Source organism: Brassica rapa, chromosome A09 (assembly GCF_000309985.2).
Source record: "Brassica rapa cultivar Chiifu-401-42 chromosome A09, CAAS_Brap_v3.01, whole genome shotgun sequence".
In the NCBI taxonomy this organism is placed as follows: Eukaryota; Viridiplantae; Streptophyta; class Magnoliopsida; order Brassicales; family Brassicaceae; genus Brassica; species Brassica rapa.
The window spans coordinates 35,044,798-35,072,589 of record NC_024803.2 but is presented as its reverse complement, the minus strand read 5'-3'; the positions used below and the strand labels follow the sequence as shown (position 1 = coordinate 35,072,589).

Genomic DNA, 27,792 nt, shown 5'->3' with positions numbered 1-27,792 from the left:
TTTTACAATTTTTAAACATTTGCGTAAACTCGATATACAACACACTTTTCTGCGTTCAAAGATTCAACACCAAAATTTATTGTGATATTTTGGTTCAACATTTTCATATAAGATAACCCGGGCGTAGCCCGGGAACGAACCTAGTAAGCTCTAAAGTTTCGGCAACTACCATACTGAATCTTCCATTCAAATATTTAAGGGACAGAAGCGCGTAACGCCACGTGCTTACACAACCAACGCTCGTAATCGTAACCTAACTTTCGCTACCTACCTCCCCTGCTTATAAACCAGCCCAAAAAAAAAAAAAAAATACTTTTTACATTATTATCATCATTCATCAAACCTCATCATTATCAAAATATTCAGACCTAACCCCAAACTCAAACCATGTCTTCTTCCAACTGTCCGTCACCGTTACCCACCGTCACGAAACTTCAAGTTGATTCCGTTACTTTTCCACCGTCTGTCATCTCACCGGCTTCCTCCAACCCTCTCTTCCTCGGTGGCGCAGGTTCGAAAACGCTTTAAAACACTTTCCTCCTTCGTTTTTGATTTTTATTTGCTATTGCTAACGTAAGCAGGTGTGCGAGGTTTGGATATTCAAGGAAAGTTTGTGATCTTCACCGTCATCGGAGTTTACCTTGATCCTGTCTCCGTCCCGTCACTCTCCGTTAAGTGGAAAGGTAAAACGACAGAGGAGTTAACGGAATCCGTCCCTTTCTTCCGTGAAATCGTCACAGGTGCTTTTCCTCACACCACTTGCTTTACTGACACGTCATTCCAAAGTGTTTTAAAGTCAAAAGATTTCCTACTTTGTCACTAATTAATTAATCTCTTTTCTTTTTAACACATAATTAGGTTCGTTTGAGAAATTCATCAAAGTGACGATGAAGCTGCCGTTAACGGGACAACAATATTCAGAGAAAGTAACGGAGAACTGTGTGGCGATATGGAAATCGTTAGGGATTTACACAGACTCTGAGGCTAAAGCTGTGGAGAGGTTCTTGGAAGTCTTCAAGGACGAAACGTTCCCTCCTGGTGCTTCCATCCTCTTCGCTCTCTCCCCTGAAGGCTCTCTTACGGTAATTGGTGTCATCACAATTTTAGTAACGTTGACTTGCATTTGCGTTTACATGTTATAATATAAAGTTTACGTTTCCAAATAGAACCATAAGTCTCTGCTATATAAGGATACTATTAAGTTAGATAGATTTTTCAATAAAAAACTAATGGATTAGATAGGTCTCTTCCAACTTTAGATGTGGTACTTTGTTACTAATAGGTTTACGTAGAGAAAATGGCTATTTAATTTGAGCCTCAAATTTTAGAATATTTGGACAAGGATGGATGATCTAACTTTGGTTATATCATGTTATGGACTGAGTTGGATGGCATGGATCGAGTCTGATACCATATAAAATTTGATGTGTTTCAAACATAAGATCAATTGGTGATAAGTGAGTTATCTCATCAATTTTATATACTACTTACAAACTCTTTCAATTTTGATGTGTGGTTTTGTTTCTAATAGATAAGGTTTTCAGAATGTGAAAGTTATTAAGAAGTTTGTTTGTTTGTTTACATATAAATGCTTATGTAGAAAGCGTTTGAAACATGTAAGTAAGAATGTTTATTCTTTAATTTGTTTAGCTGTAAACGCAGTCGTAGTACATACGTGATAGCTTTGAAAAGTCTTCTGACATGTCTTTGGTGTGAACTAAAATGTTTGCAGGTTGCGTTTTCGAAAGATGATAGCATTCCTGAAACGGGAAAAGTGGTTATTGAAAACAAGTTGTTGGCAGAGGCAGTTCTTGAATCGATCATTGGAAAGAACGGTGTGTCTCCTGGGGCTAGGTTGAGTGTTGCCGAGAGATTAGCTCAGCTGATGAATAGTGACAAGGTCGAAGAAGATGCAACAAAGACTGATCAAGAGGAAGCTAACGATCTCCCCCTCGGAGATAAACTGGCCAAAGAGAACTGATGGAATATGGGAGTTTTTTCTTGGGATTTTAGTGCTTTATGTTTCTATATCTAATAGCGTTGTGTTTAGTTCCCATCGTATGTTTTAAATCTGTTTCTATTCGTAAGACTTATTAAATAATCACATGGAGTTGGTTCAAAAATAGTAAAATACCAAACGAATCAAAAATGTATTACCAGCTGATCTTTGCTTCTAGAGAATAGATATGATGCCGAACAAAACCGGTTTTATGAGCCGGTTTTGGGTCCAAGCTGAAATTGAACCAAAATCCGGATTACATGTCAAAGACTAAAACCTAAACAAATACTGGACCGATACAAATATGTTTTAACTGGATCGACATGCATCTATTTGGCCAATTATATATTTGAGACACAGAAACCGAGACCTTAATCCAAAAAGCCCTGTCCAATTATTTTTACATCTAAAAACTTTTATTGGAATTATATTGGATGCTGCAATATTGCAATAGTAAGGTAAAAGTTAGTTTTCACTTATTTTTATCAAGTTTCTTGTAAAATAACTATCAAACATATAAAAATAAATCATTCGTTAAAATTTTCTTTTAAAAATATTGACTAAATAGTATAAATTTTAAAAATCTATTTTTTAACCTTTTTATTTATAGACAGTGGTAGAGGAACTTACGAGGGAGGGGTCAACTGACAACAATAATTTTATATATTTTTAGTTTATATGTTAAGTTTGTAAGTATAAAATAAATAAAATTTGGCTAATTTAGATGCAATTGACCCATGTTTAATGTTGAAATTTTAGTTTTGTACCTATTTTAATATTGATTCCAATGAACAAAACTTCTAACTCCGCCATTGTTTATAGAGATCCCGATTTATAGGTAACTGAAGTAAAATTTGAAAACTGTAATTTACAAAATATAATTTAAAATAATTAAATAGAAATTTTAATCTAAACACAATATACTGTTACCAATTTTAAATATAAATTAGAGTTTGACCAGCATGTTCATGCGGATTTATACATTTTATAAATGTATAACCTAATTTGATATAAAATAATTATTATATAGGTTTTTCATTTGACATTATTAACATAAAATATTTTATGAATTTTATTTTGTTATTAATTTTTATTACACACTAATATAATTTCAAATTTGGTAAAATAAATTCATAATCTGAAATAATCAAATAGATAATCCCTTTCAAAATAATATTTTTAATTTCTATAATTTGCATATAAATAAATATTTATAAAATTTATTTAGTTATACTATGAAACATATATTTGTTCAGGATCATTTATATCTTTTTGTTTTTAAAAATATACTTTAGCATCTACCATTTTAAAATATATAGCAGGATTTTATAAGCAATATATTGTTATGTTTAAATAATTTAGAATTATTATTTTAGGAAATTTGTATACATATTTTAAGAATTTTACCCATTTTAATGGTGAATGATATTTTAAATGAAATATTGTTAATAAATAAAATAAGTTTAATTTATCAATTTAATATAATTCATATAGTATTTCTGTTTTAATATAATATAAACTATAATTAAAAAGTTTACGGAAATAGCGTACAAATATTTTTTATAATAAAATCTTAATTAAAATTAATTTGAATCATATTGTACTACTAATTATGAAATTAATGCATTATTTTAAAAAATTATTTAAAAATTTTAGTAATATTGTGTTAGCTAGATTTTTGTCAACAAATTTTTTATAGAAATTAAGACATTTTTATAGGTGAAGTTGTCATATTTGTGGATTATATAAGATGTGATATCTTACTAATGCCAAAATATTAGTTAAAAATAAATGAAATAAAATTTTCTAGAAATGTCCATTTAAAAAAACACACAAAGAGAAGTTGTGATAAATAGAATTATAACTTTAGATGCGTATCACGTATAAATATATTTTTTTATGAGGGTCACGAGTTTATCATGTTCAGGCATGACTTAATGTAAACTGGTTGATAAATTGGAAATGGTACCCTAGATTTAAATTAAATGCTAACGACAAATTGCATTCTCTTCCAACCAAACGTTATCAATACAATAATAGTATGTAGTACCCACATGCAGACCCGAGTAAACATTTTAGATGCTTTAACCAAAATTGTAACTATCCATAATGGATTCATACTCTGTGTTAATTATGTACTTTGTATTTAAAATTAACTAGCTAAATTAATTATATTATTGTATGATTAATTTTATGTGCTTTAGGCCATTCAATTAATAGGCCGGCACTGATCATGTTAACCTTATTTTTTTTATCTTTGTCTATGTATTTTATATAGACAAATAATTGATTTCCTTATTTCCTGAGTGGAATATAATAATACTACTTTATTACTTTAATTTTTATTACCTTTTTTGTTAAATTTATTCTTGAAATTCTATACTAGAATAATACATCTTTCTATTTTGTCAACAAAACATAAATCTTTACATCGAAAATATTTATCTAACCACATTGTAGTTTACTAGTTTTCACTATATATGAGATATCGTCATATTAGTTCGAACCTAGGTGAATTTCCTTTAAAAGTCCGAATGATAATAGGCGGAACAACTGCAGTGCGGTTCAAATAATAATAAAAACATATAGATACATAGATATATGTAAATATTTTTATTACTATTTACAGTGGTACCGTGCGGTGCAGGAGGATTGGTTACTATTAGATGCCTAAGAGCATCTCCAATGTAAAATTTCATTTTTTTCTCCAAAATAGAGTAAAAGTGAAAATGAAGTAAAATTACACCAGGCCTACTCTATTTTCCACTCCATAATAGAGTGATGAACAAACAAAAAAATAAATTACTTCGTTTATGGAGTAAATTTTATTATAGAGTGAAATATGAAGTTGGGTTAGAGCATTCCTTACTACATATTCACTTTTACTCCGTTTTAGAGGAAAAAATGGAATAGAGATAAAGATGCGCTAACTATAAAATTGTTAACTCTACACAGTGTAGATTTCTAACTCTTACTCGGTTTATCGCTGGTGAACCGATTTTGGCCTGAAACACTTCAAGTCTAACAAAAAAACTATATATATATATAATTTTTTAATTTATTTATCTGAAACGGATATGGAACTTAAAAAACTCAAAAGCGCAATCTTGTTGAAACGCCCCAAAACTAAATATTACACTCAAAGGCAGTTTACATGTTTATATTAACACAATAGGGCAGTTTCAGCTACTGGGACACTTTCCACCAACTAATTTCCTTTTTCCATCCCAACCTAACTAAATGATGTCTAACCGTAACCATTTCTTTTTGCTACCCAACTAGTTTACTGGCGGGAATTCAGATCTACCACTCATCTCTCATTTAATCCGACGGTTCAAGATAATTCTGACACATATGACAAGACTTATATATGTCTAACTTCTCAACCATTAGATCTATCTTTTTTCTTTATTTTTCAACGGCCCAGATTTACCATATCTTTATCTCCTTCCTTATCTTCAAGTTTTTTGCTTTTTTTTTTTCTCTGAACAACCGGCTCCGTAACCTTCACTCGTTTTGTCGTTGTTTCTGTATATAATTAATCAAGAGGTTTCCATTAGCAGCACTTTAATTGTGATTAGGTTATTAACAATAAGTTAACATTTTAATTCTGTTTGTTAACATGCTAATGTCTCTGCTTACTCTGTTTCAGGTCTCGTTCATGTCGTCTCACTGTATGGTCATTCCCGGCGAATGGTCGTCCGGTGACTGTGGTTGGAATTTTATTATTGATAAGAATAAAATGTCTAGGATCGTCCCTGTACGCGCGGGCATGAATTTGTCGGAGTTAGAAGCCAATGTTTTAAAGGAGTTCTTCGCTGGAACAGAGATTGCACCTCTTACTGTCTTGAGTTACTGGCCTCCTAACACCAAAGAGCTTGTTATAGGGGCAACCACACCGCCAGTTATAATGACCAACGTTCAGTAGGATGTCCATGTGTACATTTGCCTTATAGTGTACATGTGTACATTTTGCCTCATAGTATCCACATGACTTTAGCTCACATGTATGCTTTCTAACCAGTTGACGGATGCATCATTGAGTTTAGACTTGTCTTCGAACGTATGTTGAATAACATAGAACTCATTTCACATGTATATTCTTGATTCTTAGCATTCAGATTGATAATAATCGTATATTACATCATTAGGTTTATGGTAAAACACAAACTAAACATTAGGAACAAATGTTTGATAAAAACTCAGGTCCACCATGATTATCAATAAGAACCATATTTCATGGGAATTTCAGAGCTTGGGATGCTTTGTTTCAAAATGATTGTTACATTCATAAGGATCATTGCATTAATGAATTCTTTTACCAGACATAGTTAACGGTATTTTAACCATCTAAACAAGACTCATTTGTAAAGTTTCTACAAAAATGTTTAGTAGGATGTCCATGTGTACATTTGCCTGATAGAATGTCTACATTTTTCCTCATATTGTACATGTGTACATCTATAGGTATCCGCATGACTTTGGTTCACTTGTACGCTTTCTAAATAGAACGCTGATGCATTTTTGAATTTGGATTTGTCTTGAAACGTATGTTGAATAACACAAAACTCATTTCACATGTATATTCTTGATTCTTAGCATTCAAATTGATAATACTCGTATACTACATCAATGGGACTATAGGAAAACAAAAACTAAACGTTAGGCACAATTGTTTGCTGAAAACTCAAGTCCACCATTATTATCAATAAGAACCATATTAGAAAAGTACTAGATATAAGCAAAATCCAGAAGATTAAAAGACTAAATAAATACATATTAACTCCACATGAACATATAAAAGAGAAGATTCATATCTCCTTATGGCCTGTTGATGGGAATATTGAGAATCATCCGAGTCTATAGACCAGCTCTTGTAGACAACCCGCCAAGTGTTACTGATCAATGTGTACATCAAAACTATTGTACATGTGTACACGTAATTTTAATATATTGTTTTTTTCAGTGTACATTGTTGTTCGATTCAGAAACAGTTACAAGTGGACACTCCATGGTCAATTTTCTGTTTTTTGTGGTGTTTCAACAAAATGTCATTTAGCTTCTTCTTTTTAAAAATTTTTAATTGCATGGGAAGTTTAAAGTTTGAGATGACTCGTTTCAAAATGATTGTTACATTCACAGGGATCATGGCATTAGTGAATTCTTGGACCGGCAATAGTTAACAGTATCTTAACCATCTAAACAAGACTCTTTTGCAAATTTTCTACAGTTCAATAGGATGTCCATGTGTACATTTTCTTCATAGTGTCCATGTGTACAAAATGATTCTTTCCAATAAGCTGCATCTGAATTTTGAATTAAAACAACAAAAAACAACAAGAAAAAAAAACCACACTTCTCAAAGTGACCTTCTCAATTCTTCAAAGAGTGCTAGTATTTTAGAATCTGAGCTTAGATAATAAACAATTAAGGACTCCTTAGCATAGAATGATATTGCAAAAACATAAGAAACTAGAAAGACAATGTTGTTAACATACAAATGAAGATACTGTCCAGATATAATTGCAGCTTATGGTCTGTAATCCTAGGCCAATAACATGGAAGCATATGGGTCTTGCCGCGACCTTCTGGCACAATTGTTTACTGAAAACTCAGGTACACAATTAAAAAAAAATTAATTGCATTCTCGATTGTAGATCCACTGACATAACAACAACAGCTAAAACCTCACCATCCGCTTTCTCTTTTCCCTCCGGCTCCGTCTCGTCGACATCTTTCTCTTTCTTTTCCACAGAATCGTCATCTGTTTGTTTCGGCCTATCTCTCACCGGAAATCGCCGTCGGATCTGGCTCCTTATCAGACTTTTCACTTTTTCTTTTTTTTTTTCCCTCGGCAAAAGTTTTCGAAAGTATAAAAAATAAAATCTACACATCCGATAATTATCAAAGTAAGGTTTATCTCTCGTCGGGTCCACCACATATTTTTTAAATTTCAAAATCCAACTAAAATCACAACAGTCTAACTAGATGACAATTTATGGTTACGCTTTATTTAAGAGCAATTTAAGTCTTTTCACCCATAAACTGCCCAAGTAGCAGAAACTGCCTATTTGTGTTATAAAAACTCATAAACTGCCTTTGGATGTAAAATACTCAACTAATTACTACCCCAAAACCCTAATAAACATACTTGGTTCATTTATTTCCCACCTTTTTGTTGTGCCCTTTATTATTCTACTGAGGAGCACCAATCAAACCTTACCCGAAGAAGTGATGTCGACGAGATTCTTATCGTCGAGTCCTGCGAGCCACACAATTTTATCTACTATCTTCGTGGCCCAATCATTCTTCACACCAAATATAGCTCTGTATTTATTACGTTTCTCTTAAAAATTGAGAGACATAGCTAAAAACACACACACGTTGAAGACCAAATGTAGCTAAACACAAATTAATTACTAGCCTAACCAGCAGATCAATATAACTTCTTCGCCCCATGATCGATACAAATTTTTGTTTTCCCTTTCTTAGTTTTCTTTTTAAGATACTACTTACTAAACCTAAAATACATCATTTGATAACTAACCTCCCTTGATTACCCAGTGGTGGACGCAGGTAGTAACGTACGGAGGCACGTGCCCCCATCTAATTTTTATTTTTTCTTCAATAATTAGTACTAGCTTAAGAAATACCCTGCAACTCTAGAACTAGACATACTGAAAAAATGTCATGTGCCCCCATCTAATTATGATGCTGCGTCCGCCCCTGATTACCCCCGTTATCATGGAAATGCACGTATACACAACACACACCATTCGGTTACGGGATAGAAAATATGATATAGCTGGTAGAGTTCACCATTATCACAATTAAACTACGACTAACGATATATAAGACAATATACTAAAACCTCTTATTTGAAAATCACTTACAAAAATTAAACCTCTTCGCTTGTATTGATGACTTATAGTAGTATAAGTTTATGCAGTTTCATTTATTTTTCTACTCACGAATGATTTTGTTTCTAGACATTTTTCATGGTTACAAAAATATATTCAGCGAAAAATCATGGTGAAAGTAAGTGACAGCCCGTGATATCTAACCACATAGCTATTATAAAGATGACTAAGTTAAATTTAGAAATTTAGAAATTAAATACTCTGACTGTAACAATAATAAATTTAAGAACAGTAGTCCAGCAACGAAGGACAACAAGCAATTTGCTCAATGCCACGCCAAAATTCAATAATTCAAGGATAATTATGGTGGTATAGTGGCTTGTCGCTGATTTATTCAAGTTCGGCTCATCTCAAGTTCGTCCTTTTCTTTTCCGGAATCTCTTGCTGTTCATATCACATTTGTAACTAGATCTCTCTTGTACTGGTAATTTTCACCGAACTCTAATGTCTTTTTACCGGTATATTTGTCGAACATGATCTCATACGTAAGGTCCTGTGAATTATGTTTTTGGGTTGGAACAAGAAACTATGCAGGTATCCGATTGTTTTAGGAATATATCTTTTTAATCTGAATCAGGTTATTTGTATTTTCTCAGATATCCAGTAAGATTTAAAATCTAATAGCTACTAATACGGTGTGATATATATACATTTCTGTTTTTTTTTTTTTGCTTAACAACATTTCTGTTGTAATGTACTCTTTAATATGTTAATATTTTATCTTCTGTTGGTTTTCTACTCGTACTTAATATAGTTTCTTAATAATTAATTAAAGAGAGACGTGTTTCTTCTTCCTTTTTTAATTCAGACAAAAATAATAAATGAGTTGCTAGTCCTTTTAAATAGGAGGAGAGTGAGAGTGCTGTTTGTGCTCATACCAAAAACTGAACTACAGATATGTCTTTTAGCTCCCGGAAAGAAGATAACTGAAAGAAAAACAAGTAAGTTTACCATTTCATGAGTTAGTGAATCCCAGTTTCTTTTTAGTATTATTCATAATCTTTATAATACTTTATAATAGACTAAAATATCAATCTTGTGACCTCTTTATAGAAAATATCATATAACTTTTTGCAAATTTAAATAGATTTTTAATCAATTATTTTATATTTTCTGCAGAAGAATGAATCCAGATCTCGTAATAATCGTGTATATATATATCTTCGTTTATATTAAATGTAATTCTGATTTTCTCAGGGTTTCCACTTGTACAGTGATACTTCACTGTTAGCTTCATCTCCAAGAATACGCCATTTTCCTCTGTAAAGATGCCACGTGTTTCTGCTGAATCCCAAGAAATATCATTCGACGGCGGCAGCGAACCGACGCTCGGAGAGCTCCTGAAAGATTTCGACGTAGGTGACCGGAAGAAAACCTCCGGCGAAGATGCTTCGACTCATCACATACTTGATCTCACTTCCCCTGAAACAAGACCCGTACCGTTTCTCTTGTCCTTCAACAACCTCAGCTACGACATCGTACATCGCCGGCGGTTTGACTTCTCTCGAGGAAAGCCAGCTTCAGTGAAAACTCTACTCAACGATGTTTCCGGCGAGGCTTGCGACGGAGACATCCTAGCCGTTCTCGGAGCAAGCGGAGCCGGAAAGTCCACGTTGATCGACGCGCTAGCTGGACGCGTGAGTAGCTTGAGAGGCACGGTAACTCTAAACGGAGAGAAGATCTTGCAAACTCGTTTGCTGAAAGTGATATCAGCTTACGTCATGCAAGACGATCTTTTGTTCCCGATGCTCACCGTCAAAGAAACTCTAATGTTCGCTTCAGAGTTTCGTCTCCCGAGAAGCTTGTCCAAGTCCAAGAAAATGGAGCGTGTTCAAACCCTAATAGACAAGTTAGGGCTTAGAAACGCGGCGGATACGATAATAGGAGACGAAGGTCACCGTGGAGTCTCCGGTGGAGAGCGGCGGCGCGTGTCGATAGGAATCGATATCATCCACGATCCTATCCTCTTGTTCCTTGATGAACCTACATCCGGGTTGGATTCAACCAATGCGTTTATGGTTGTGCAGGTCGGATGAAACATTCGTCTTATCTTCAAAATTTTAAATAGTTACCATATATTTCAATTTTTTTAATTTAAATTACTCCCCTAAATCTCAGATCCGGTTCTGTTTTCAGGTTCTTAAACGTATAGCTAGGAGTGGTAGTATCGTAATTATGACAATACATCAACCTAGCGCTCGAGTCCTTGACTTGCTTGATCGTCTTATCATCTTATCTCGCGGCGAGAATGTTTTCAGCGGTTCTCCGACAAGTCTTCCTCAGTTCTTGTCTGATTTCGGACATCCTATCCCGGAGAAAGAGAACATAACCGAGTTCGCACTCGACCTAGTACGACAACTCGAAGGGTCCAGCGAAGGAACCAGAGAGTTAGTTGAGTTCAACGAGAAGTGGCAACAGAACCATTCTGCTCGAGCCACGCCAATGACCACACCTTACCAAGCCTTGTCTCTAAAAGAATCCATTACCGCAAGTGTTTCGAGAGGCAAGCTAGTCTCCGGTTCAACCAGTTCCGATCCAATTTCCATGGACTCTGTATCTTCATACGCAAACCCGCCACTGGTCGAGACCTTTATCTTAGCCAAACGGTACATGAAAAACTGGATCCGGACACCGGAGCTCATAGGGACACGGATCGCCACTGTCATGGTGACTGGTCTTCTCTTAGCTACTATATACTGGAGGCTTGACAACACTCCGAGAGGTGCACAAGAGAGGATGGCTTTCTTTGCATTTGGTATGTCAACAATGTTCTACGTCTGTGCGGACAACGTTCCTGTTTTTCTCAAAGAACGGTTCATTTTCTTGAGAGAGTCAACGCGCAACGCATACAGAATATCTTCGTATGTCATCTCTCACTCTCTTGTGTCTCTGCCTCAGCTACTTGCTCTCTCCATCGCATTTGCTGCGACCACGTTCTGGACAGTTGGTTTGAGCGGAGGACTAGAGAGCTTCCTCTATTACTGCCTCATAATCTACGCAGGCTTTTGGTCCGGATCCTCTTTTGTCACCTTTGTGTCCGGTTTGGTTCCGAATGTCATGATAAGTTTCATGATCACTATTGCCTATCTTTCCTACTGTCTACTCTTGGGTGGATTCTACATTAACCGGGATCGGATACCGGTTTACTGGATATGGTTTCATTACATTTCGTTGTTGAAGTATCCCTACGAAGCTGTCTTGATCAACGAGTTTGATGACCCATCTCGTTGTTTTGTTAGAGGAGTTCAAGTGTTTGATGGTACGCTTTTGGCGAAAGTGCCTGATGCGATGAAGGTTAAGCTCCTCGATACACTGAGTAGCTCTTTAGGAACAACGATAACGGAGTCCACATGCTTGAGAACAGGGCCTGACTTACTTATGCAGCAAGGTATTTCTCAGTTGAGCAAATGGGATTGTTTGTGGATTACGTTAGCTTGGGGTCTCTTCTTTAGGATCTTGTTTTACTTCTCCTTGCTGTTTGGAAGCAAGAATAAGAGGACGTGAAGACTGTCCACAACACACAGAGCATATATACTTCCGTTGGCGATCAGTGCATCTACCTATTTTTAATATACACATTTAAGTGAAGCTTGAAGCTTCCAAGTCTTCTTGTTGTTGTAGTTTGTGTAATCACGTTGTAACTTTAGTAACTGTTTCATATGTTTGTATCCTTTTCTGAATATTGTCAAACATACATTTCTCTTCTAGTATTTCAGGTATCATAACTACTGGATAGTAAAACAAACATTTTTTTACCAAGTTTTTGAAGAAAAAAAATTCAGGTTTTCAACACACAATTCAATTGTCAAATTTAGTTGGCATCATATGTCTCATAATTATTATGGATTTTAGTCTCCAATTTTCTAGCGTTTTTAATTTGGTAAAAATGGATTGAAAATGCATCTAAATTCAAAACTAAATGTATAATACGATTTTATGTTTGAAATGCCCCTTGAATATATTATTTGTTCATATTCAAACTTAACTGTATATACATACGTTCACATCCAAAGATTCGTAACATAAATGCCGTTTGGTGGCGAATAAATTACAAAAGTTTGGTTGTCGGATAAGAAATATCAACCCATATTACACCCAAAAAAAAATATCAACCCATACTGGACTGCAATTTTATCTGGATATGCGATTAACAAGTGGCATTGTACGTCTGAATGTATTAAAGTTCAAGGGACCCAAATTCATAAATTGTGTAAAATAAAAGTGGAATTTATATATTTAATGCATAGATTTTTGAAGACAGAAAATTTTTAAAGCATTTCAGAACACAATTAAATTCGAACCATTTAAATATACATATCAAATATAAGCATCTAAATACACAATTAAGTTATAACGTGGGAAATTAAATTTTCAACTAAAACTGAACTACTTAAACTCACGTTTAAAGCATTTATATACGAAATTAAGTTGTTACTACTTTATGAACGTGGGGAAAAAAATGTCCACACATTTTTTGTTGTCAACATTTCCAGACATCAATTATCATCTAAAGTATATGGAAAAACCAAAATCAATGAAATCAATCAATATGAGTCTGTGATTGCTTGTTGTCAAAAAAAAAAATGATCGGGATTTTTGAAAAAAAATTACATAGACATAAACTCTAAAAATTAATTTTTAGGCCTTTAAACTGGTAAAAAAAAAATTTTACATAAGACATTGTCACAAGTTTCCAAAATTTTAGAGTCAACCCTGAATATGGTGATGATTTAAACAAGTGTCCTTATCAAAATCAATGGTTTTTATTTCATGCCTTAAAATTATGAATGAGTTTTAATGTCTCTAAGATTATTAAAATCTAAGTACTAACTATACTGCTCACTTTTTAATAATACAACCTTTGATCTAATCATTCACAGCTGTCTCAAGCTGTTGGAACTTTCACTTTTGGTCTAATACACGGTTGTGGTCTCCCTTCAAACTAGGATTTGTTTACCTTAAAATGTAGTACCTCTGTTTTTCTTTTGTTACTACTACATTACTTTATACCTCTAAACTATTAGAAAAAAGTAATCCTCACAGAAGAGACGAGCTTGTCTCTACTTCATGTAGCTTTTCTTGGCTACGATTTACTGGACAGTAGATGACCCCCCTAGAGGCGTCCACGACGAAGTCAAAGCTTATAGACACTATGATCAGTTATTTAGGATGGAGACATGGAGTTAATGGAATAGACGTGTTTTTAGGATCTTGTTTTTGTTTTTCGCTATGTCCATTGGGAGAAAGAATAAGAGGGCTTAGCCATAAAAAAAAAAGAATAAGAGGGCTTGAATGTCATATTTAATGTAAAATTTCGAAGAATAACTTTTACTCTGGTAGCAAGCCGTTTGAAATTGATGATATGTTCTACATATCTGTGTGTGTTCGGTATAAGTATAACCAGCTATTTTGTCAATATTTTCAGTTAATCTTGTAGTCCTTATTGTAAAGCTCTTTGTTCCCCACGTTGAACCCTTTTTCAGAAGCGGAGACACAGATTAAAAAAATATTTTATTTTGTATATTTATTAAATAAAAACATATTTATTAATATACCTAACCACATTTCAAACTATATAAAAATATATTGAAATATAAAATAAATTTTGCATTGTAATTATAAAATGACATTATTTTGAAACAAAAATTTTACTCTACAACAACAACATTTATTCGACAACAACAACTAAACTGAAACGAAGTCATTTCAGAACTGGGCACACAGATTAAAAAAATATTTATTTTATATATTTACTAAATAAAAACATCATTACCAATACACCTAACCACATTTCAACCAATATAAAAATCGATTGGAATATAAAATCCATAAATTATGTACTGAAATTATAAACTGACATTTATTTTGAAAAAAAAATTCCCTAGACATTATTTAAGAAGTAATTTTTCAAATTTTGTTTATGTGTTGTCTCCACAAACACTTTCACCAAAAAGATGACATGTCACACTAGCAATTATGACATGGATATGTCTAATTGTGATATGGACAAATCACATTTAATGTTGATTTATATTTTTGGTAAACTCTTAGGATATAGTAATAATATTTAATGTTGATTTATATTTTTGGAAACTTTTTTGAAATATTGTAATAACTCATATATCATCACTAAAGTAAATATATTCAAATATAAAACTAAATAATATAATAATAGAAATATGAAAATATTATAATTTCGAAAATATTATTTAATTATATTTTTATAATTATACAATTTTTATTATGAAAAAAATCTTCAAAATTTATGCAATTTTTGTATCTTGATATCATTAGTTTTAGAAATACTATTTAATTTTGATTTCATAATTATATAATTTAATATGATTTTTACTTATTTTATAAAATCAATTTAATATATTCTAACCAAAAGAAATAGATAAGAATCTATATAAAATTATAATTTTAGATATATACATATCTATTTCTAAACATAAACTTAAAATTAATAAAATTGTTTTATATTATTATTTTTGTTTAACTAAATAAAAATTTATATTAAAATATTAGTAAAAAAAAATATCTGAAATATTAATTTTTTTCAAAAAAAATATAATTTAAATTTAAAATGTTTATTGCTGCACCACCTTGTTTTACTTTTCAACAAGTATAATTCACATGTATATGTTGGTGTTACGTTTGAAATTATTCAAAAGTTAGGTCGACTAAGTATAAATTCCAACTCAGACGGCAGGGGCTAGGATGATAGTATTCGATGAGGTTTGATTGTGGAGTCATTCGAGACTATGGAGCTTAAAGGAAATACAAAAAGGATTCAAGAGCCAATCAAAACGAATAAATAAAGACAAGAAACATAAACTTGTGTTGGGAACTTGGGATTTATTAAATTTATGTCCAACTCTATGTTGTTTGATTAGTACAATATTGTCCACTTTGAGCGTTAGACAATCCCGAATAGATTTACTTTTGGTTTTCTTCCAAAAAAATTTCGTACTAATTAGAGGTAGACATCTCTTTATATGTTACATTATCTTGTCTAATTTTCAATGTGGGATTTTGTTTGATATCTCACAACTTGGACTACAAGAGAGAGAGTATAGGTAGGCTCTTGAGTCTTGGCACCTGTAGTTACCATGGACTGCTATGTATCTTTGCTCTGGTTGATAGATCATAGATCTACTAGCTATATTCGTTGCTCTGCTTTCATGTATATAAGTATTTCTATGAAACGTTGTATCCTATGAAGATTAGAAAACTCGTAGAATAGGCGCATTGAGATTATGGGAGCTGATGATGTTAGAAATGAGACCCACAAAGTGTTAATGCATCTAGTATATAATGCTGACAACTTTATAATGCTACAAGAAGCTATTTCGCTTGATTGTATTTAATCTTCAACCTACTTCAGCAGATGTCTTAGCATAGTGAGGTTTAATTAACCACAATCATGTCCTTGGTTATTCTACCTTAACCGAACCGATATCTATACTATTATTTATGAAGTGATTTAGCTTATTTGTCATGATTTCTATGAATTTAGGTAATTTTGTTTATTTATCATGTTTTAATTAAGTTTAAGCTGAGTCGTTAATTTATTAATAGTTTTTAGTTGAGTCCATAATTTATTAATTTAAATAATATAACTATAAAATATGTAATTAAATATATAATTATTTTGATTTTGCTTATTTGTCATAGATTTTAGCTTAGTCAATCATTTATTAATAATTTTTAGATGAATCACTAATTTATTAATTTTAAAAAATATCCATAATGAATTATATATATAATTAAATGAATTTTGATTTAATAATATTTAAATATATATGTTCTATTAAAATTCTTATTTTCTTATTTGTCATATTTTATTAGGTTTTAAGCTTTTATATAGGTCATTGATTTATTATTAGTTTTTAACTGAGTATTTATTAATTTTTACAAAACCTGTAATGAATTTTATATATAATAAAACACGTATTTTATTTTAATAATATTAAATTTATATGTTATATTAAATAATTAATTATAAACTAAGATAATAAAATTGTGAAAATATATTTAAAAATTAAGAGTTCTTATATATATTGTGTTGCTATCTGAAAATAATATTTTTTTATTATAAAGTTAAATAACTAAGATATAACAGTTTATAATTAAATATTAGTCAAACAAAAACATTTATATAAAGATATTTTCTAAACTATTTCTAATATATGAGTGTTTTAAAACTTTTAACACAATAATAAGTACATAGTTTGATGAACGTTTTTTGACATATATAAATAATTTGATGTTTCATTTAAATATTTAAAATCATAAATAATAACTTAACTTTTAGTTGAGTTTAAAACAATTTTTTTTGCTTTTACTTTAAACCGGTTTAAGTTTAATTCGTGAAACACTATAACTTCACTTGGTGACTACTAGAAGAATGAAAAAAATGAACAAAATAAAAAATAAAATTTCAATTGAGAAATTGAAAAAAAAATAAAAAAAAATATGAATTTTTGCTCAATTTATTCTTTATCAAAATTGCATAGGGAAATTTTTCTTACAAATTCATTCCTCCATAGAAAATTTAGAAAAAAAAGTGGGATCTACCTTTCAATAATTTGACTAAAATTTCAACATAAATGGTATAAATTTTGAGGAACAAAGAATTCACCATAATTTTTTTCTTTCAACATATTCACTAATTAGAATATAATGCTGATTTTTGGATTAATAAGACATAAAATAATTATTCATAAGATGATTATGCTCGTATGTGCAGGGAAAACACCTAGTAATACATAATACAGAATTACAACAACTAAATTGGGTGTCTAGTAGTACATATCACAAAATTACAACAACTAAATTGGGTGTCTTATCCGGTTGATTAACCTGAACCGATACTGTACTAGAATTATAGATTAGAAAAATAAACCGGATTGGACCGTCTCTGTAAACGCAACCACCACCACTCTCGCTGCAGTCGATATACAAATACGCCGTCATTAATACGACAGGTGGTTGTTCACGCGCGACAAGATTTAGGGGACTTTGGTCGGAGATATGTTATTGAGCTGTCCGACGGTGAAGCTGATTGTGTTCCAGCAACGGCGCACTTTCACCTCTTCTTTAGCAAAGCGTTTCAGCTTCAATGCACAACCACTCACAGAGTCTCAAGCTCAGGTTTCTTTTTTTTCATTTTTTTTTCTTATTCGCATATTCTTGGAGAATTTCAGACAAGGCTTTAGTTTTCTTGTCTGAAATTGTTCTATTAGGAAACGTAGAACTAAGACTTCCCTCTAGCATAGCAAATGAAAGATGAAACCTTTATGTTCTTCTTCTCTCAACGGAAAGATGAAAGTGTTGAGTTCTTGAATTGAAAAGCTGATTAATGTATGAATGATGTCATTATATGTTTAGGCTGCTTTGGATAAGGAGTGCATTGATTTCTTACCTTGGTTAGAGCAAGTTGCTGGAGCCAAGATAACTAACACTCTTTCCATTGGTAAATCCCCCTATGGCAGGTCAGTGATATCTCTCTCTCGTTAGAATCTTTTGCGACTAGTTTGCTTATACAAGTTATGATCTTGGTGTAATGGTTTGTTTATAATGCCAAATACACTAACCAGTTTTTAATATAATTTGAGTTCTGAGCAGGGCCTTGTTTGCCTCAAAAGTAATCCATGCCGGGGACTGCATTCTTAAAGTCCCTTTTAATGCGGTATATTATGAAAATGAGTTTTTCTTCTTTTTGTGTGAGTTCTAAAACGAGTTTCTGAAGATTAATACATTTTGATATAGAGTTGTATGTTTTTAGCAAATAACTCCGGATGAGCTTCCAACTGATATCAAAGTTTCATTGACCGATGAAGTTGGAAACATAGGAAAGCTTGCTGCTCTTGTTATGATCGAGATAAACGCTGGTCAAGTAAGCTGCCATCAACATTTTTGGGTTGATGTAATCTTTAATATAAGTCTCTGTTTTCATGTGAGTGTTTAATTTTTCTTTGACTTGAGAGTTTATGATTGTGTTCTGAATCAGAACTCTCGATGGTTTCCTTATATCAGCCGACTTCCTCAGCTTTCAGATATGCACAGCACGGTGGGGTTTTCACTCTACTCCTTATTGTGAGTGTTGAAAATTTTGTCTTGGCCAATAGTAGAATACTTACAATAATGGTTTCCCTGTGCTCTTTAGATCTTTTGGGATGAAAATGAGTTCAGCATGATTCGTTGTAGCGCAGTTCACAAGGAAACTGTAAAACAAAAAGCTCGGATAGAAAGGGAATTCTCACTTGTATCACAAGTAAGCATGCTTCCTTTAGGGATCCTGATAAGTGTTTGTCTCTGGTGGCAAATTCGATTTCCCCATGTTCTTATAGAGAAAGGGTCTGCTTTTGCACACCTCTATTTATATAATAACATTGTGGCTACTTTATTTTGTCCCTCGATTAGTATATTAAACTACAATTTACGAAACCATTACAAAGGCACGCCCATATAGTGGTTAAATGAATGAAATATATCATGGTACTAGCAAATGTTATGGACATAATTAATTTCTGTTCATCATGTGTCTAAGGCAGTGCATCCACCAAGTACATAGTATACATGTGTATTTATATTTGGTAGTGAATAAGGTACATTTGCATGTTTAAATTTTGTTTATCTCTTCCTAGTAAGTTAAGAGTTGTGAAATTATTTTTGGTTATTCATAAGGCATTCAAGGAACATCTTACCAGTGCCATTGAACGCCCATCTCTGGAAAATTTCATGTATGCATATACATTAGGTGAGAAAATTACTCTACATTTAACTCTATTTGGCGCTATATCTGTCTCTGATTTTACTCAACCACTATATGTGTTACCACCACTGAGTCACTGGCATTCTTTTGTTTTGTTTTTGTTTTTACTTGATATGGATAACTTGTTGCTCTGGACAGTGGGATCACGTGCATGGGAAACCTCGAGAGGCATATCACTGGTAGTGTCTTCAGTCATGATTCTGCGTTTTTTGTCTTCTCAAGGTTTTAATCTGACCATTTAACAGATTCCGTTTGCAGATTTCATGAACCATGATGGACTTTCTGCATCGATCGTCTTGACTGATGAAGGCAACCAACTATCTGAGGTTTACTTCCCATTTAATATTCTGACTTCTCTTCTTCCTGTGTCTGCCTACATCTACTTGCTATTCTCTGTCACCTCCATATCTCCATTTGATTACATTAGGAGACTCTCTTTTAAGTTAAAAATTTCGATCTAGTAAGTAAGATACATGGTTCTTGATTCCCTGTTTACTTTCTCTTGTCTCCATAGGGTTTGTAACTAGTGCATGATTTTGGAGTTTTCAAACTTTTCAGGTCACTGCAGATCGTGACTACAGTCCTGGTGACGAGGTATGATTATAATACAATGAGATTTGCTTTTCGAAAGATGTTATTTTGAGGACTGGTTAAACTCACAGTCTGAAGCTTACCAAAGATCTCTGTGTAGGTTCTCATTAGGTATGGAGAATTCTCAAATGCTACACTCATGTTGGATTTTGGATTTACCCTTCCTTACAACACTCATGACGAGGTTTACTTTCTCTATTATGACTGTAACAACATTGATCTATAGATATTAAGAGTTAAACATGTCCATTCACCAACTTTGAACGTGATGATCATTTGATTGATTGACTAGGTTCAAATCCAAATGGATATACCAAATGATGACCCTCTCCGCAACATGAAGCTGGGACTTCTCCAGACCCACTACACAAGAAGTGTCAAAGATATCAATATCTTTCACTCTTCTTATGATACTTTCACAATCAAGTAGGTATTAATGCTGGTTGCATATGTGATTAAGTGTAATCTAAGTCTAGTTTTGGTTCTCTCTCTATCTCAGGGAAGTGAAATCAGCTACAGGGAAAGGAATTCCTCAGTCTCTCCGAGCATTTGCACGTCTTCTCTCTTGTACCTCTCCTCAAGGTTCTCAGATCAAACTAGTTTACTATCTTTTGAGGCTGATCTTGAAAGTATTAACCGTATATAATAATAATGATATTCTCAGAGCTAAATGATTTGTCAAAAGAAGCTGAGCAAAATGATGGCCGGCTAGCTCGGCTTCCCTTTAAAGACAGGAGCAGAGAGTTGGAGGCACATAAGATCATCTTGGCTCATATCAACAGTTTAATTGTGGATCATAGTGTTTGCATCAAGGTACTACAGAATGTCGACTCGATTAATTGCCACATAATGAACTGAAATATAGGTTTTGATAAAGGTTTATTTATTGGGTGGGCTTTTGCAGGAACTAGGAGCATCTAATTTCCGTTTTGAATCACAAAGGCTTACTGTTAGAAGGCAGATGGCAAGAGAGCTCATCTTTGGGGAGCTTCGTGTTCTGAGATCTGCAGCTGAATGGCTTATTCATTATTGCACAAACTTGTTTTCAGCACCTTAAACGAGCCCTATTACTTGTATAAGTAGTCGAGTTTACTTTCTTCCTTGGTCAGAATGTGAAAAAGGAAAGGATGAACATGTATGTTGGATCTGGATGGTAACCACGTGTATGTTAAGATCATGAGAATGCAAACACAATCTATGATTCTGTTGCTTGACTTTGAGTTAAAAGAGCTATTAGTGACAACAATATCGATATACCAATCATATCTTTCGAGAGAGATACTAAACAACGAAGATCTTTCTGATCAGGCCTTGTTGGTTGTTGGATGAAAATAAAATTCGATGTGATCCTAAAAGTTATATTATATTTGTGTAACAAAAGGAGTAATGAGATTAGTCAAATCGTATATCACAGAAACTAAACAAAAATAAGGACTTGAATGAAGAATATAAACGAAAAATAAGAATCATATAAGCAACACGTTTAATACAACAGTGGGAAGAATAAAAAGATGAAGCAGATGTGATGGTGATATCAATAAGGGATTGAATGGTGGAGTCAGTGAGGGTCTCTAAAAGAGGCTGAAATAACTTCACCACAATGCTACATGACATCATGTACAAAGATTGTTGAAGTCATACCCAAAGTTGAGACTGTTGTTGTAGTATCCAAAGTTAACTTGCTCCTCAGGTAAAGCAGTAGTGACATTGTTGTTGCCAAAGCCAAAGTTGAAGCCTTGTCCCCCAAGCAAAGCCCTGTTGTCACTGAGATTGTTGTAATAGGTTTGATGAAGGCTTGAGGAAAGAGAGTGAGGCAATTGAGTAAAACTAGCGTTTTCATGGTTAAACAGAAAGATTGAATATTTACTCTGATCAGTTGCTGCGGCAGAGTTATAAACATCACCACGACTCATGTCTTGCTCGGTACTTGTTGCTGATTCACTCTGTTGTTGATCATCAGGAACAGAAGAATAATTGGGAAAGTTGTGGTTTTGTTCGGACATAATGCTCTGATCCTCACGAAGAAGTATGTCTTGTAATAGCTGTAACTTACCCACCAAGGAACCTTCGAGTTCTTGGACTTTCTGTGAGAATTTAATTGGAAATCTCTTCTTCTCGTCGTGCATCTTCTTGTTACAGAACTTTGAAAGATTGGTGCTCTTCTTTTGTTTCTCATCGTGGGTGAGTTTGCTGTATCTTTCAGCGATGCCTTGGACTTGGGACTCATCTTCGGGCCAAGTTTTCACGAGGTTTCCGAGACGATCGTAATGGATAACGCAATTAGGTTATCGCAGAGAGTGGAGAGCTCGTCAGCTTTTCTCAGAATCGTCTCTTGTCTTTCGAACAAACTGGTTGATGGTTTCTTGAATAGGGTTTGCTTTCTCACGGAAAATTTATTGACCTTCTTGTTGTTTCTCGAAGAAGAAGAAGAATCCATTGTTGTTGTTTGTTTACTGCCAAATACAAAGAGAGAAGACAAGTTTGAGTGACGAAGAGAGATCAGATCAGATAAGTGCGAGTGATTTTAGGGAAGGATTAGGGTGTATTTATAGATCATATAATTGGTAATTTCCATTTTTCATTTAATGTAGCCGTTAAGTTGAGATTCGGTTGATCTTTAACAGGAAAATTCCGTATGTATGGGACAAAATGTCCAAAGTATCCCTTATTATACAAAAGAAAAATACTGATTACAAAATCACCAGAACTAAATTGGGTGTCTTAAACTCTTAATCATGTCCATGGTTAATCAACCCGAACCAAACCGATACAGTACTGGTTACAGATCACAAGAACTAAATTGTGTGTCTTATCCGGTTGGTTGACCTGAACCGAACCGATGCTGTACTGAAATTCTAGATTAGAATGCAAACACAATCTATATAACTCCCTGTGATTTTGTTGCTTGACTTTGAATCAAAAGAGCTATTCTATAGACAACAAAAGGAGATGCTAAACAGGGAAGATCTTTCTGATCAGGCCTTGTTGGTAGTTGGATGAGAATAAAATTCGATGTGATCCTAAAATTAAAGTTATATTATAATTGTGTAACAAAAGGAGTAATGAGATTAGTCAAATCATATATTACAGAAAAATGGACTTGAATGAAGAATATATATATACATAAGCACAACGATTAATACAAAATGGAATAATTGGATGAAGCAGACGTGTTGTGATCAACAAGGGTTTAAGAAACGTGGAGTCAGTGAGGGTCTGAAAGAGGATGATACAACTTCACACCATCATGTAGTTGAGATTGTTGTCATATCCACCAAACCCTTGTGTACCAAGAAGACTGTTGTAGTATCCAAAGTTAACTTGTTCCCCAGGTAAAGCATTGTTGTCATAGCCAAAGTTGAAGAAGCCTTGCGTAGTACTGAGATTGTTGTTGTCGTTGAAGCCTTGTGCCCCAAGCAAAGTCCTACTGTCATTGAGATTGTTGTAATAAGAGGGAATCAACGATTGGTCAAGGCTTGAGCGAGGCAATTGTGTTAAAGTAGCGTTTTCATGGTTAAACATAAAGATTGAATATTTACTCGGATGATTCAAAGAACCGGTTGCAGTGGAGTTGTAAACATCATCACCACGACTCAGGTCTTGCTCGGTACTTGTTGAACCATTCCTGAGAAGATTAGTAATGCTCTGATCTGGCTCGGCGTGATGATCGTCACGAAGCATCATGTCTTGTAATAGCTGTAACTTATATACCAAGGAACCTTCAAGATCTTGCACTTTTTGCGAGAATTCAACTGGATATCTCTTCTTCTCGTCGTGCATCTTCTTGTTCAGGAACTTTGAAAGATTGGTGCTCTTCTTTTGTTTTTCTTCGTCGGTGAGTTTGCTGTATCTTTGGGCAATGTCTTGGACTTGGGACTCATCTTCGGGCCAAGTTCTGACGAGGTTACCGACACGGTCATAATGGATAACGCAAATTTCGTTACCGCAGAGAGTGGAGAGCTCGCCAGCTTTTTTCAGAATCGTTTCTTGTCTCATCAACAAATTGGTCGATGATTTCTTGAAAAGGGTTTGCTTTCTCACTGACAATTTGACCTTCTTGTTTCTCGAAGAAGAAGAATCCATTGTTGTTGTTGTTTGCTGCAAAATACAGAGAAGAGAAGTTTGAGTAACGAAGAGAGAAAGACAAGTGCAAGTGATTTTAGCCAAGGATTAGGGTTTATTTATAGATTTTGGTTATTTTCCTTTTTTTCTATGTATAAATTGATCCCATAATTTCCTATTCTTTTAGTATTAAAACGATCAGATAATTGATAATTTCCATTTTTCATTTAATGTAGCCGTTGGGGATTATTAAACTTACTGAGATTCGTTTTGAGATAAGATTTGAGATAACGTTGTGGAAGTCAGACTTGTATTAATGTTGTCTTTTCCATTATGTCTTTTTCTTTGTACAATCGATATTTATTTTATTTTTGAATAACGTGATATATAAAACAAAGAACTGTTTCTACAAAACGATGAAAAGTTTATTTGTAAATGCAATATTCACAGATTAGCATATGAAGAAAATTGAATACTGACCTCCACTTTGGTTGTGATCAATATTTCATAATGCAACCAAAGTGAGGATTTATGAGCAACTGGGTTCATGATATGTATGCCTTAACTAAGTCCGTGTAGTTGCAGACAAGCCCTGTCCTCGGACATTTTACTTCACCTCTGTTCTTGTCCGCCATTTTCTTGAGAGCCTGCAATTACATTACACCATCAACGCAAAGCAAAAGTAAACAACCCAACTTTTAAAGTCTTTAAATGATTATGATAGAGACTAATGTCACTGCTCTAGATTACAACAACAGGTTCCAAACGAGAGAATCAGCGGAAAATCTGAAGTGTAGTAACAAACCTTGGTGCTGTAGACGTAGCCATTGGGAAACACGAGTGGTGGGTTCTCTGTGTCCATTAGCTCCTTGGAAATATAGCAAACAAGCTTTGAATGTTCTTGCTTGGAGTACGGTAGAGGCAGAGCTAGCTTCCGGAAGCTCTCTTGTGAGAGTGGGTCCTCCTTGGTACACCCTTCTTCAAAACCATATCTGGGCCATGTCAAGGTACAAAACTCAAACCACAGAGAGAATCACATTATGGTGTCACTATAGAATTTTACTTTCTTTCCTTTTTTATATTTCAGGGCAGAAAATAGACACTAAAACATCAAATTAGATAAGAGTTTGAAGGATACGGAGTTTTCAGTGCAGACAAGCCTGCTTGTAAGTAGATGTTCAATAATGGCTCCATTGTCATACCATATAACTTGCAAAATTCTTGTTTAAACTGATTAACTAAAACATCCCACTGCCCTAGTTCAAACAAAACCTGAAAAATAGCAAATATGTCAGTTAATTAGCCTAAGCAACAATGAATTCAGATTCAACAAGAGTTGGAAGTAACAGAGACGAAAAAATATATTAAAGGATCACAGAAGCAAGCTGGTGTGTAAAAAAAGTTAAAATCTCTAGCCAGGTTTTGGTCTATTTAAACGAAATCAATAGTTTAGTAACTCTATACAGAAAAATATACAAGATGAAGCGCCATTCATCATTGAAGAGCCAAATAATGGCTTTTGACCTTGTATTTTGTGCATTCGGTAGTACTTTTAAAAGCCAAGGTGGCCAGGACACGCTGCAATTCGTTCATATGGGTTGCTCCCCATGGTGTCAGATGCTTTCTAGCATAATGGATTGCTTGTTTGTAGCTGTCAGCTCGTACCAACTCGATGAACTCTTGCAGCCTTAGTTGGAACTCAAATTTGCTCTGTCATGAAAAGAAACCCAAACATAATTAGCACTAACGACAACTTCTATTTTTGTTCATGATACCAAGAGAAAGTAGAAAGCAATATATTGAAGTCAAAGGATTTGGTTCAACCGTGTTTTAGACAAACCCAAGAAACCAGGTGGAAGCTCATAGACACAAGAAAGTATATCTTAGCCATGAAAGTACGCAGAGAAAGAGCACCAGATACCTTTGACTTCTTCAACCGTGTTTTATTATCAGCACACCATGCCAGTGCAGAAGCAACCTCCCTACGTTTAAGAGCGTCAATCACCTTCTTAGCTTCTCGAAATATGTCAATGTCCACAAGGTCCTGAAAACAAAGAGACGTCTATTATTGGCATTACAAATCGATAAAACATCTAACAAGTGGATACAAGTGTCAAGAGAGAGAGGGAGAGGGAGATACCAAAATATTGCAGCTTTCTGAAAGCTTTGAAGCGGTCTCGAAATACGACATCCGCAGCATGTAGTCCACAAGAATCCGTTTCAGTTTCGTGTTATTCCATTCAGTGATATTTTCAGCATCTGCTGAATCCAAATGATCAATGCGAGCACGGCATCTCTGAGCCTGCAGATTCTCCACATTGCTCCCTTCTTCCAACTGCATGCCAATACAAAGGACACAGAAACCACCCCAAAGAATGAAACTTTGAACAAAGATACAAATGTTCTGAATCCCTAAAAGTTGTCCTCAAATCCTCTGAAATAACTACATAGCAAACCATCAAGATCCCAAAAGTATAGTGGTAGTCAACTCATCATCATTCTGTATAGTAACTAAATTGCCAAAGACAATGTAATCTTTTTGGTATATCAAGACTGACGAAACGTGATCCAACGTGATACTAATCCATATCTGTGTGATCACTTAATAAAGTTGGATTAACAGCTATCGATATATATTGAATCAACCTTTCGTTTGAGGCCTTGCAGCCGAGAAACGAGGCTGGTGAGACGCGAAACGGTGACGTCTTTGGACCAATTGTTATCGGCCAAATCTCCGACGCTGGAGACAACGGAGGTGACCTCTTTCTCCAAGTAGCGGTGATTGGCGCGGATCGTTTTCTTGTAATGCTCGAACGGTACGCGGAGGAGCTGGTGCTCGAGCTTGAGCGATTCCGTCAATTGACCCAATCTCGACGCCGGGACGGGAGGCGACGGAGTGAACGGAGGGGCGGATTCCGTCATCACGGCGTCGGTGTTTCCGTTGGTTACGGGATCATCGATTTCCATGGCAACGAGAACTTTGTTTAGATTTAATTGCCTTGTGGTGGTGATGGGAGAAGAAATAACTACTGGAGTTGAAAACGTCGTCGTTGTATAGTGGATAGGAGATGAATTTCACCCCTCGACAAGGCCTGCTCGAACGAATTCCACCTAAGCCCGTATACTCGATCTCCCCAAACTGAGGTCCAAAAGAGGATCAGAATTAGAACACACAAGGAAAGAAAGCCTGTAAAAGAAAAGAGGGCAACAACAAGAAGGGGATCGACACTTTACACACACACTGAGCGGCTAGATCTAGGGTTTTAGTCATCTCTTTACTCCTAATCGCTTTATACCTTTCCCGGTTTGCTCTTCGAGCTCCGGTTTGTTTTCTCAGTCTCCTGTCACTCTTGTAACCCTTTGATCAGATCTAATAAAACGTTTTTAGTCATCCCATCTCCGAGTTCTTTCAACCTAGTCGACTGAATCTTGTACAAACA

General features: G+C 34.2%; 6 protein-coding genes and 2 long non-coding RNA genes across 12 annotated transcripts in view; 3 read left to right on the top strand and 5 right to left on the bottom strand.

The window, feature by feature from the left end:
• The first annotated feature begins 108 nt into the window (after positions 1-108).
• Positions 109-2,161, top strand: LOC103841428 (chalcone--flavonone isomerase). The gene is made up of 4 exons (XM_009117965.3): positions 109-511; positions 582-740; positions 859-1,082; positions 1,733-2,161. The coding sequence occupies exons 1-4, from the start codon at positions 388-390 to the stop codon at positions 1,979-1,981; spliced, it is 756 nt and encodes a 251-aa protein (XP_009116213.1). The 5' UTR covers positions 109-387; the 3' UTR covers positions 1,982-2,161.
• On the bottom strand, positions 1,850-9,001 carry LOC117127891. The gene is made up of 2 exons (XR_004450839.1): positions 8,119-9,001; positions 1,850-5,125 (listed from the first exon to the last, which is right to left on the bottom strand). It is a non-coding gene; the product is annotated as an uncharacterized LOC117127891 (long non-coding RNA).
• A 613-nt stretch (positions 9,002-9,614) lies between these two features.
• On the top strand, positions 9,615-12,629 carry LOC103841427 (ABC transporter G family member 18). 2 transcript variants are annotated; one of them, XM_033278762.1, is made up of 3 exons: positions 9,615-9,860; positions 10,117-10,946; positions 11,056-12,629. In XM_033278762.1, exons 2-3 carry the CDS (start codon positions 10,188-10,190, stop codon positions 12,421-12,423), a joined length of 2,127 nt encoding a protein of 708 aa, XP_033134653.1. In that variant the 5' UTR covers positions 9,615-9,860; positions 10,117-10,187; the 3' UTR covers positions 12,424-12,629. The 2 variants fall into 2 exon arrangements, with proteins under 2 accessions (XP_033134653.1, XP_009116212.1); XM_009117964.3 differs by having other exon boundaries at positions 9,772-9,860; positions 10,134-10,946.
• A 4,513-nt stretch (positions 12,630-17,142) lies between these two features.
• On the top strand, positions 17,143-21,686 carry LOC103841421 (ribulose-1,5 bisphosphate carboxylase/oxygenase large subunit N-methyltransferase, chloroplastic). 3 transcript variants are annotated; one of them, XM_033278582.1, is made up of 16 exons: positions 17,143-18,075; positions 18,313-18,416; positions 18,550-18,613; positions 18,710-18,820; positions 18,935-18,994; positions 19,091-19,198; positions 19,612-19,684; positions 19,838-19,878; positions 19,945-20,025; positions 20,258-20,293; positions 20,391-20,474; positions 20,583-20,716; positions 20,790-20,872; positions 20,955-21,103; positions 21,195-21,358; positions 21,592-21,686. In XM_033278582.1, exons 1-15 carry the CDS (start codon positions 17,956-17,958, stop codon positions 21,345-21,347), a joined length of 1,401 nt encoding a protein of 466 aa, XP_033134473.1. In that variant the 5' UTR covers positions 17,143-17,955; the 3' UTR covers positions 21,348-21,358; positions 21,592-21,686. The 3 variants fall into 3 exon arrangements, with proteins under 3 accessions (XP_033134473.1, XP_018510487.1, XP_009116206.1); XM_018654971.2 differs by lacking the exon at positions 21,592-21,686 and having other exon boundaries at positions 17,148-18,075; positions 21,195-21,533; XM_009117958.3 differs by lacking the exons at positions 17,143-18,075; positions 21,592-21,686 and having other exon boundaries at positions 18,324-18,416; positions 18,694-18,820; positions 21,195-21,510.
• On the bottom strand, positions 18,089-18,526 carry LOC117127853. The gene is made up of 2 exons (XR_004450765.1): positions 18,241-18,526; positions 18,089-18,184 (listed from the first exon to the last, which is right to left on the bottom strand). It is a non-coding gene; the product is annotated as an uncharacterized LOC117127853 (long non-coding RNA).
• A 217-nt stretch (positions 21,687-21,903) lies between the features above and the next one.
• LOC117127832 (agamous-like MADS-box protein AGL93) lies at positions 21,904-22,416 on the bottom strand. The gene has a single exon (XM_033278515.1). The coding sequence runs from the start codon at positions 22,414-22,416 to the stop codon at positions 21,904-21,906; it is 513 nt and encodes a 170-aa protein (XP_033134406.1).
• A 917-nt stretch (positions 22,417-23,333) lies between these two features.
• LOC108869892 (agamous-like MADS-box protein AGL93) lies at positions 23,334-24,467 on the bottom strand. Its single transcript, XM_033278586.1, has one exon. It carries the CDS (start codon positions 24,371-24,373, stop codon positions 23,528-23,530), a length of 846 nt encoding a protein of 281 aa, XP_033134477.1. The 5' UTR covers positions 24,374-24,467; the 3' UTR covers positions 23,334-23,527.
• Positions 24,468-24,690: 223 nt separating this feature from the next.
• The window catches only part of LOC103841423 (protein MAEA homolog), a 31,946-nt gene continuing 28,844 nt past the window's right edge, over positions 24,691-27,792 (bottom strand). The window contains exons 2-8 of one of the 2 annotated variants that reach the window (XM_033278581.1): positions 26,999-27,413; positions 26,493-26,687; positions 26,274-26,396; positions 25,877-26,062; positions 25,491-25,624; positions 25,158-25,344; positions 24,691-24,999 (exon numbers count right to left, since the gene is read on the bottom strand). In XM_033278581.1, the coding sequence (XP_033134472.1) occupies positions 24,898-24,999; positions 25,158-25,344; positions 25,491-25,624; positions 25,877-26,062; positions 26,274-26,396; positions 26,493-26,687; positions 26,999-27,413 (1,342 nt within the window). In that variant the 3' untranslated portion in view covers positions 24,691-24,897. Of the gene's footprint in view, positions 25,000-25,157; positions 25,345-25,490; positions 25,625-25,876; positions 26,063-26,273; positions 26,397-26,492; positions 26,688-26,998; positions 27,566-27,792 lie in introns of those variants that run through there. The other variant, XM_009117961.3, reaches the window with a different exon arrangement.